The sequence below is a fragment of the Salvelinus namaycush genome, chromosome 7, assembly GCF_016432855.1.
Source record: "Salvelinus namaycush isolate Seneca chromosome 7, SaNama_1.0, whole genome shotgun sequence".
Classification (NCBI taxonomy): domain Eukaryota; kingdom Metazoa; phylum Chordata; class Actinopteri; order Salmoniformes; family Salmonidae; genus Salvelinus; species Salvelinus namaycush.
In genome coordinates this window covers 53,142,914-53,153,805 of record NC_052313.1, presented here as the reverse complement: position 1 = coordinate 53,153,805, position 10,892 = coordinate 53,142,914, and the positions used below count along the sequence as shown (strand labels likewise).

Genomic DNA, 10,892 nt, shown 5'->3' with positions numbered 1-10,892 from the left:
TAATAGGTTTCCTTCAAACACACCTGCTGCCAGAAATGCCATTTAATGTCAGCCGTCCGTATCGGACACACACACTGGCCCCTGTCCCATGAGCCTCCAGGGTAAGTTCAAGGTCGTCTTGCCAGGCTGATGCCATGGTCTGTGACTCAGACCAGAGTGGGTGGCTGAAGAGGCTGCCAGTAGAAGATGCACCCAGGCACAGGTCTGGACAACTCAATATTAGGAAGGTGTTCTTAAAGCTGCAATATGTCACTTTTTGTGTTATAGATCTGTCATTGTCATTGAAAGCAAGTCTAAGAAGCGGTGTATCTGTTCTATGTGCACTATTTCTATGCTTCCCATTCTTATGTTTTGTGTTTGTGTCTTTTACTTTTGTTTTTATACACCAGCTTCAAATAGCTTAAAATACTATATTCATGGTTATGGGAAAGATATTTCACAGTGGTTTTGGTGTTACAATGATTATCTACACTATTCTTGCTTGTTTTGTCACACAAACTGAAATTAGGCGAACTGTTCCAATTTTAGCAACAAGGAAATGCCGGAGCGATTTCTGCATAGTGCATCTTTAATATTTTGTATACTTAGTGTACGTCATAATAATGTTTAAAGACATGGTATTAGATTTTGTCCATTTTGATTTCAACAAGGCTTTTTGGTTGAAAACAATAATGGCCAAAGGCAAGCCAAACTCTGTCGATAACTCTGTAGAGTCGCCCAGCCCTACTGGACTGGTAGCACCACCGCACACAGGGAAATAACTATTCATCTCAATTAGCCCGTTGGACAGTGCTCAGCTACGACTGGGTGGCTACTGGGCTGGGTACACCATCAGGCCAGAGATAGAAAAGAAACACACACACACACACTTCTTGGCATGAGCACACTGTTGCATGTGTAATATGATGGATGTGGCTGAATCAAGAGTGCACGTGCCTGTTAATATCATATCATATAATCTGCAATTCTAATCCAATCTAGGATACTCACTGATATTAAAACCATTCATTTCATTGGCCAAGGGACTTGGGTGTGTGAGTGCTGCTTCATCTCTTCATTCATGTTCTACTCCTTTCTATCCATCCTGTCCATTGTCGCAGCTGTGTCTGTCTCACCAATGCAGTCCCGCAATCATTGGTGTGCTTGCTCCTTAATTGGCAATTTCTCCAAGTGCCACACACCCAGTTGGGGGCCAACTATAAATAAACCCAGCGATTGCTCTCGGAGAATAAACAGGTCCCCCCCCCCCCCCCACACACACACACACACACACACACACCCGTCTGACAGCAGCGTGTCGAATAAATGAACCGGGATGGCGTGCAGTCAGACAGAGAAAACGCTCTCTCCCTAAAACATGGGCTTGTCTTTACATCTCTTCCCATTTACTCTGAATACCCACCATGGCCTCTCTGCGTAGCTCAGCTGGAATAACTCAGCCGATATTTGCTCTGATGAAAAATGGTTTGCTCCTCTGATTCAAATGTCCGTTGTCATTAAAGCAAATTGCCACTGAAGCGTCAGTCTGTTGTGTTATTCTCTGTGATGTCTCTTCTCATTTCAGAGACACAATACCCATTATGCTATTACAGTATATAGTTGGCTCAATAACCCCAGTGACTGGGCCACTGATGTGACATGACAACCTATTCCGAGGTTGTTCCGGTGTATCTGAGAATCAACAGATCAACAGAGCTGTAAATTAGCCTAACCTAGAAGCATTATACTGCAACGCACCTGACTGTGGGGGATTCCGTGGTCAGCATGTCACTGTTTTGTGTATGTTCCCTATAGAAACCATTGGAGGAATGAAATGAGATAGTCACATCAAAACCACTGAGCCTCAGATGAATGTCTTCAGGAAATATGCATTATCTCTAATAAAATCCTCAATGGTGTCATAACCTTTTCTCAGTCTGCTGCATCCAATGATAGCCGTGTCTAATGTGAATTAATGACTGCCAACATTAGCAGCGATGCATTATCAATCAACGCAGAGCTTAGAATGCAGAGACAGGAACAGGTTTCAAAACAAGTCTTCAAACTCACTGAGGCTTATTCGATTAGAAAGAAAGTCATTGTCACTTTGTTCATACAATAATTTAAGTTACATCAGAATTTTGTCAAGTGAAAAAAAAAATCAAGACCTGGTCCCATGTCCACAAAGCAATTCAGAGTAGCAGTGCTGATCAAGGATCTGTCAATATATTTTAATTATGATCTAAAAGGCCAAACTGATCCTAGATCAGCACTCCTACCCTGAGACGCTTTGTAGCTATGGGCCCAGAACATTAAAATGGCTATCCTTATTGGTAGAGTCGATCATAGATGTAGAACAATTAGAATTACTGGCAACTGATATATTGTCTATGGGGTCTATAAGGTCTCTCCTAAGTGAAGTATAGTATAAGAGGCATGCATCAATATAAAACATCAGATTCAATAACTGGATCCAGGCCAGATGAGCAGATGGCAGAGGGGTTCCCTGGCCTAGATGACAGTACAGGTTTGGTTCTGCAGGACCACAGGGATCCGCTCGCCAGCCCTGATGTTCCATCCTCATTACTGCTGGATTCCAGAAATAAGGGGTCTAGTAATCACCATGCCAACAGCTTTATTACATCACTCTTCACAAGGAGGATTTTTAAAATGTATTTTAAATAGTACATTAGGGATGAAAAAAGAAACATTCCAAGAGAAGCCTTTGGAAACAGATGAGCTGGGATGAAAGGAAACACAAGGCCCCAGATGGCTTCCTCTGTTCTAGTGGGATGGGGTCTAGACTGGGTTACCAGTATTTGTGTATTAATGCTGCACCCTATAGGAACCATTATGACATTGCAACAACCCTAACTACACCAGACCAGGCATTACACAAACCCTCTTCCTGCTGGTATTGTTATAAAAAGGAATGACAGAAAATGTTTTATTGTAAGACGGCAACTTTATTTCACATTATCCAAGATGGGAGACAAGAGGGTAAAAAAGTAACATGCATGTCTGATAAATATGATCTATCAGAAGATAAAAAGGCCCAAAAAAAAGCATGTATGTTGGGGACAGTCAAATCTGAAGGACGGCCCTATTGAAAGTCCCGGTAGTCTCCTGAGATAAGGTAAGAGTCCGTCAGTGTGATCAGAAAGGCTTTATGTATGTTTAGAGGTGGGTTTGGTGATATGGTGGTTATGTTCAGGTGTGTATGTGTTCAGAAGGGCCTCCCCATGCCCATGCGTGGGTTAAGTGGGGGGGCTCTGTTGGGTGGTGTGATGGCTATGTCCAGGTAGTCTCCTATCTGGAAGCGCTGCGACTGTAGCGTCATGGAGTCATTTTCCCCCTTCCTGCCTGACACAGTGTTGCCGATGTCTTTCACTCTGTAACCATAGAGACCGTGGATGAGAGAACAGTATTCATAATGACATCATCCAATCAAACAACTGAGGCAATGTTTAAATACTTTTAAAAAGGCAAACACAGCCGATGTACCTAATCCACTTAACACCAAGCTCTTGATTTAAGGTAGAGTCAGCAATGCACAAAACAAACAGCAATTTCAGGCCGACTTCCGCAACAACTACAGAGCATTAGGAAAGTATTCCTACGCCTTGACATTACCCACATTTTGTTACGTTACAGCCTTATTCTAAAATTGATTAATTTAATTGTTTTCCTACTCAATCCACACTCAAAACCACATCATGACAAAGCAAAAAAAGCTTTTTTGAAATTGCTTAAATTTAAAAACAGAAATACCTTATTTACATAAGTATTCAGACCATTTGCTATGAACCTCGAAATTGAGCTCAGGTGCATCCTGTTCCTATTGATCATCCTTGAGATGTTTCTACAACCTGATTGGGATCCACCTGTGGTAAAATCAATTGATTGGACATGGATTTGGAAAGACACACCTGTCTTTATAAGGTCCCACAGTTGACAGTGCATGTCAGAGCGAAAACCAAGCCACGAGGTTGAAGGAATTGTCTGTAGAGCTCCGAGACAGGTTTAAGTCGAGGCACAGATCTGGGGAAGGGTGCCAAAACATTTCTGCAGCATTGAAGGGCTCCAAGAACACAGTGGCCTCCATCATTCTTAAATGGTGGTTCCAAACTTCTTCCAAGACTCTTCCTAGAGCTGGCCGCCCGGCCAAACTGAGCAGTCAGGGGAGAAGGGCCTTGGTTAGGGAGGTGACCAAGAACCTGATGGTCAACGACAGAGCTCCAGAGTTACTCTGTGGAGATCAGAGAACCTTCCAGAAAAACAACTATCTCTGCAGTACTACACCAAATCAGGCCTTTATGGTAGAGTGGCCAGACGGAAGCCGCCACTCAGTAAAAAGCACATGACAGTCCGCTTGGAGTTTGCCAAAAGGCACCTAAAGGACTCTGACCATGAGAAACAAGATTCTCTTGTCTGATGAAACCAAGATTGAACTCCTTGGCCTGAATGCCAAGCCTCACATCTGAAGGAAAGCTGGCACCATCCCTACGGTGAAGCATGGTGGTGGCAGCATCGTGCTGTGGGGATGTTTTTCAGCTGCAGGGACTGGGAGACTAGTCAGGATCGAAGGAAAGATTAACAGAGCAAAGTACGGAGAGATCCTTGATGAAAACCTGCTCCAGAGCACTCAGGACCTCAGACTGGGGCAAAGGTTCACCTTCCAACAGGACAACGACCCTAAGCACACAGCCAAGGCAGGAGTGAATTCGGGACAAGTCTCCAAATGTCCTCGAGTGGCCCAGCCAGATTCCAGACTTGAACCTGATCGAACATCTCTGGAGAGACCTGAAAATAGCTGTGCAGCAACACTCTCCATCCAACCTGACAGAGCTTGAGAGGATCTGCAGGGAAAATGGGAGAAACTCCCCAAATGCAGGTGTGCCAAGCTTGTAGCGTCATACCAAAGAAGACTTGATGCTGTAATCGCTGCCAAAGGTGCTTCAACAAAGTACCGAGTAAAGGGTCTGAATACTTATGTAAAGTGTGTGTGTGTATATATATATATATATATATATATATATGAGGCCAACCGATTATGATTTTATTAGAGGCCGACCGATTATGATTTTCCACCGCCGATACCGATTATTGGAGGTCCAAAAAAAAGCAGAGACCGATTTTTATATACAGTGGGGAGAACAAGTATTTGATACACTGCCGATTTTGCAGGTTTTCCTACTTACAAAGCATGTAGAGGTCTGTAATTTTTATCATAGGTACACTTCAACTGTGAGAGACGGAATCTAAAACAAAAATCCAGAAAAAATCATAATGTGATTTAAGTAATTAATTTGCATTTTATTGCATGACATAAGTATTTGATCACCTACCAACCAGTAACAATTCCGGCTCTCACAGACCTTTTAGTTTTTCTTTAAGAAGCCCTCCTTTTCTCCACTCATTACCTGTATTAACTGCACCTGTTTGAATTCGTTACCTGTATAAAAGACACCTCTCCACACACTCAATCAAACAGACTACAACCTCTCCACAATGGCCAAGACCAGAGAGCTGTGTAAGGACATCAGGGATAAAATTGTAGACCTGCACAGCTGGTGGCAAATGCAGGAAAGTGCTGTTTGAATGAATGCTTATGAGCCTGCTGCTGCCTACCACTGCTCAGTCAGACTGCTCTATCAAATCATAGACTCAATTATAATATAATAACACACAGAAATACGAGCCTTAGGGTCATTAATATAGTAAAATCCGGAAACTATTATTTCGAAAACAAAACGTTTATTCTTTCAGTGAAATACAGAACCATTCTGTTTTTTTATCTAATGGGTGGCATACATAAGTCTAAATATTGCTGTTACTTTGCAAAACCTTCAATGTTATGTCATAATTATGTCAAATTCTGGCAAATTAGTTCGCAACGAGCCAGGCGGCCCAAACTATACCCTGACTCTGCGTACAATGAAGGCAAGAGAAGTGACACAATTTCCCTAGTTAAGATTGCCTGCTAACATTAATTTATTTTAACTAAATATGCAGGTTTAAAAATATATACTTCTGTGTATTGATTTTAAGAAAGGCATTGATGTTTATGGTTAGGTACATTCGTGCAACGATTGTGCTTTTTTCGCAAAAGGCTTTTGTTATATCATCCCCTGTTTGGCGAAGTTGGCTGTCTTTGTTAGGAAGAAATGGTCTCCACACAGTTTGCAACGAGCCAGGCGGCCTAAACTGCTGCATATACCCCGACCCTGTTGCACAAAACGCAAGAGAAGTGACACAATTTCCCGAGTTAAGAAATTCATGTTAGCAGGCAATATTAACTAAATATGCAGGTTTAAAAATATATACTTGTGTATTGATTTTAAGAAAGGCGTTGATGTTTATGGTTAGGTACACATTGATGCAACGACAGTGCTTTTTTCACGAATGCGCTTGTTAAATCATCACTTGTTTAGCGAAGTAGGCTGTGATTTGATGATAAATTAACAGGCACCGCATCGATTATATGCAACGCAGGACATGCTAGATAAACTAGTAATATCAACCATGTGTAGTTAACTGGTGATTATGTTTGATTGTTTTTTATATAAGATATGTTTAATGCTAGCTAGCACCTTACCTTGGCTCCTTGCTGCACTCTCATAACAAGTAGTCAGCCTGCCACGCAGTCTCCTTGTGGAGTGCAATGTAATCGGCCATAATCAGTGTCCAAAAATGACGATTGTTATGAAAACTTGAAATCGGCCTCTAATATATATATGTATATATTTATAAATAAAAACCTGTTTTATCATTATGGGGTGTGTAGATTGAGGGGGAAAAAAATGTAATTCAATTTAGAATAAGGCTGTAATGTAACAAAATGTGGGAAAAGTCAAGGGGTCTGAATACTTTCCGAATGCACTGTATATGTCCGTGGTTTTGGTCCTGCAACCATCACGTTGCAGATGCGTGAAGTGCACCTGCGCAGATCATTTTTGCCAGTGCAACGTCTTGCATTGCACTCACCTGAAAAACCTGCGGTTCATCCTGCTCCTTGTGGCAACATCATATCACTTAGTCTCACATTAATTAAGTCGTGTGTTACAGGGTTTCCATTAGCCAGCTAATGCCAGCTTTTAGCCATAAAAAAAATGAAAAACCAATAAATAAAAATGTTACCAGCCAAAATATAAAAAATTCAGTTGCAAAATATTGCTTTTGAATCATTGATGGAAATACCAGTGGATGGAAATACATTTGACTGTCATGCTTATCAGTCTATAGGTTCATTTGAATAATTTGGTATATTTTTGTTATTCATCGTGTATCTTATTTATCCAATACAACTATCAAACATGCATACACAGCCTATTTTAAGTGGGATTTCTCCTGCAGCTCCTCAACTGGTTACTGCTGGAGTAAAACATGTGATTTTAATCAGCCCATTCAATGTACAATTTCTAAATGCAATCGCATGTTAACCGGTTTGGTACACGATTAAAGAGAGCTACTATTTTTATTTCTCAACTGGTAATTGAAGCGGGCCTCCCACTCACTATGAATGTGCAGGTCAACAAGCAATCAGCGCGTCATCCACCACTTTACAATGTGAGCTGGAGGCAGTATGCATTTTGTTTTTTAAATACTTAATTGTTTGAAACCTGAATATTTTATTTAAAATTATGAGACATGTCTTACCTTGCTTCAAAGTAGCCTATAGGCTAAATCTGACCATGGAAACATGGAGGCAATTATTTGGGGAAGCTAACAATTTATCCTACCATTTCTAACCTTCTGCATGCTAGTTATATTTTCAGATAGTAATTTTCATGGACCAGTTTCACTTCAATAACGTTTTTGTTTCTCAAAATCATTGTGAAGTGGTTAATCATAAAAATCGAAATTAAAATGTTATTGAATTTAAAAGTCTACTAACACGAGATCACCAGCCTCTGCCATATGGACACATTTTCAAATCTTCCAGGTCACGTTATCCGGCGCCACAATTTCCTAACAGAAACCCTGGTGTGTTAGTACTGGGCTGGAACAAAACCGTGCACACCCTGTGTCCAAGATTATAGAGCATAGAGTGACTTCAATCTACAACAGCCCAGTTGCTCTGAAGGTAGACCCAACGAAATGACATTGCCACGAGCAGCACCGCAGATATTGAGATGAGCAAGATGCAAGACTTCGCTCTCACACAGTCACACACAGTATCTGCAGATGTGAATGGGTTCGCTTCACACTGTTCTAGCGTGATAGCCACGGGACCAAAACAGCAGGAGTTGAGACTTGCGCTTCAACGCTCTTAGTTGTTGCTGAAATTGACCCACAATGCTGTTTACTTTGTGCCTCTACGTCATATCAATGACTCTACCTTTAAGCTAGGGCCGTAGAGTAGTATACTAACCTGTAGCCATTTCTTTTGGGCTCAGGATAAACGATGGCGAAACCAAAGTGTGTTCCTTTCTTCCGAGCTTCAGGGTACACCTCCTTCACTAGGCTGGTCAGCTCCTTTAGCGAGGCATCCATCCTTCAGGAGAAGGACACAACATCATATATCACCACAATAATCAAAACTATGTAGCCATGGCACCCTGTATAATACACACAACACTATCACCAGTGCTCGACTTGGGCAGAACAGAGTGCCAGTAACACATTTTTTACTCCTTGAGTTCGTGCACTTCTAAATATAAACAGTACCGACACCCAAAATGAGTACCGGTGTTGTGCCGAAAATCTCCCCCCTGCCAGAATTCACCCCCCCTTCGCGTTCTTCATTGCTGTGACTTGCTTGCTAGTTGAGATTTCTGCTCTTCACTCCATTGTCAGCTTAGCCTACATTTCACTGATCTTAGTAGCAGAAAGCATGTCTGCAGTTTTCTGTTTGGCTATTTGTTTCAAGTGTCTGTGGCGGTTCTAGCTTGTATGGCGCCCTGGGCGAACCCCCCCCCCCCTGTCAGCGCCCGCCCCCGGGCCCCGTTCCGCCCCCAGCAAGATGCCACCCTGGGTGGCTGCCCATTTCGCCTGTACCTAACTCCACTACTGATTTTGTATTAGTCTATAAATAAATCTCTTTGCCAAAATTCATCATTTCTCCCATGTCTTATTCGACTAGTATTTTTGAAAGTGTAAGGATAATAATTCAGCCATAGTTGTTCTGAAATGTTTATTGCTTGTTTAATATAACACACATTAATTTCGGTTACCTATCCTGACGTGAAGTTTGTTCTATAGAAAGTATTTGATTCTGATGTGTGCCACAGAAAGTATTTGACTCTAGCCACAAAATTAATGAAATTAGAGGGGGGGGGGGGGGGTGAATTCTGGCGGAGGGGAGATTTTCGGCACAACACCTGCACCTATCAGTCCAAATCGAGCACTGGCTATCACATTTTTTATTTAACTAGGTAAGTCAGTTAAGAACACATTCTTATTTACAATGACAGGTTAACTGCCTTGTTACAACAGTGGGTTAACTGCCTTGTGCAGGGGAAGAACGACAGATTTTTACCTCGTCAGCTCGGGGATTCGATCTAGCAACCTTTCGGTTACTCACATGACCCTAGGTGCAGCCAACCATTTATATATTCTTACCATGTGTAGATTTGCAGCTCACTTGAAGGGACTTGTCCTCGTGCGAATTCGTCCCCTCTGTGATGCCTGCCACCGTTGGTCGTAAATACCCGCAGCAGAAGAGGACAAGTCTATAGACACACAAACAGTTAGCTAACTGGTTAGACAGGCACGTGGCTAGTCTCCTAGAAAATGTGGTAGCAGGAAAAAAATATTAAATGCCAGTATAGCCGCTTACAGAACTACAACCAATTAGTTTAGTTTGAAGTGGGAGTCACTTGCACAGTTCAAGCAGTGCAGCTGCGTTTGCTAGCACAGCAGGCTGGTTAATGCTAGCTACGTTAGCGAATTGCTTTCTCACAAACCAAGCGAAGATAAAGTGCTTATAGCTACCTTTTCTCGGTCGATAGGCTTTTCAGGGATTTTTCGAATCTCTTCTTGTGTGATTCTTGATTCAAGAGCCATTTTAGGGAGTAAATAAGTTAATTAATTGACGTTGTTGCTCACAGCAGAACATTTGCAAACACAGTGCCAAATAGTTGTTTCCGTTTCCGCTTTCCCAGCATGATGACGTAGAAAGGTGCGCTAAAACTTTAACGATTGCCGTATAAAAACCATATACGAGTAGATTGCAGTTAGCTTGATTTTAAAACATTTTGTTTTATAAACATCTAATCTCTCCAGTCCGATAAAGATAATTAAAGATAGTTCTCAATGAATGATTGTATTTCTAGTTTCCTCCCAACAGGTGGCGGTAGACAATGCTAGCCATTCTTATGTTCATTGCTATCCGGGATCCTTGGAAGGTCCACACTCTGAACCCTAACCTTTTTATTTTGTGTTTTTATTTCACCTTTATTTAACTAGGCAAGTCAGTTAAGAACAAATTATTATTTACAATGACGGCCTACCCTGGCCAAACCCTATCCCTGGACGACGCTGGGCCAAATGTGCGCCGCTCTATGGAACTCCCAATCACGGCCGGTTGTGATACAGCCTGGAATCAAACCAGAGTTTGTAGTGACGCCTCTAGCACTGAGATGCAGTGCCTTAGACCGCTGCGCCACTCGGGAACCTTAACCCCTACCTTTACCCTTACCCTAACCATAACCCGTACCTAACCGTAACCTTAACCTTTAACCATTTTAAATGTCAACCTCAATGTACCCCATTCTTATGGGGCAGTGGTGCATCTAAATAGTCTAAATCTCCTCTCCTCAATAAGGTTAAATTACTGTAAGTGGATGTCGACTGAGAATATTTTTTCACTTCCCAGTTCATGTCAAATCAAATCAAATCGAATTTTATTGGTCACATACACATGTTTAGCAGATGTTAATGCGAGTGTAGTGAAATGCTTGTGCTTCTAG

At 41.9% G+C, this 10,892-nt stretch overlaps 1 protein-coding gene across 1 annotated transcript; it reads right to left on the bottom strand.

Annotated features, from left to right (window-relative positions):
- Nucleotides 1-2,924: 2,924 nt before the first annotated feature.
- Nucleotides 2,925-10,075, bottom strand: LOC120051440 (histone deacetylase complex subunit SAP18-like). The gene is made up of 4 exons (XM_038998305.1): nt 9,916-10,075; nt 9,544-9,653; nt 8,354-8,476; nt 2,925-3,371 (listed from the first exon to the last, which is right to left on the bottom strand). The coding sequence occupies exons 1-4, from the start codon at nt 9,985-9,987 to the stop codon at nt 3,206-3,208; spliced, it is 471 nt and encodes a 156-aa protein (XP_038854233.1). The 5' UTR covers nt 9,988-10,075; the 3' UTR covers nt 2,925-3,205.
- Between the last annotated feature and the right edge of the window lie 817 nt (nt 10,076-10,892).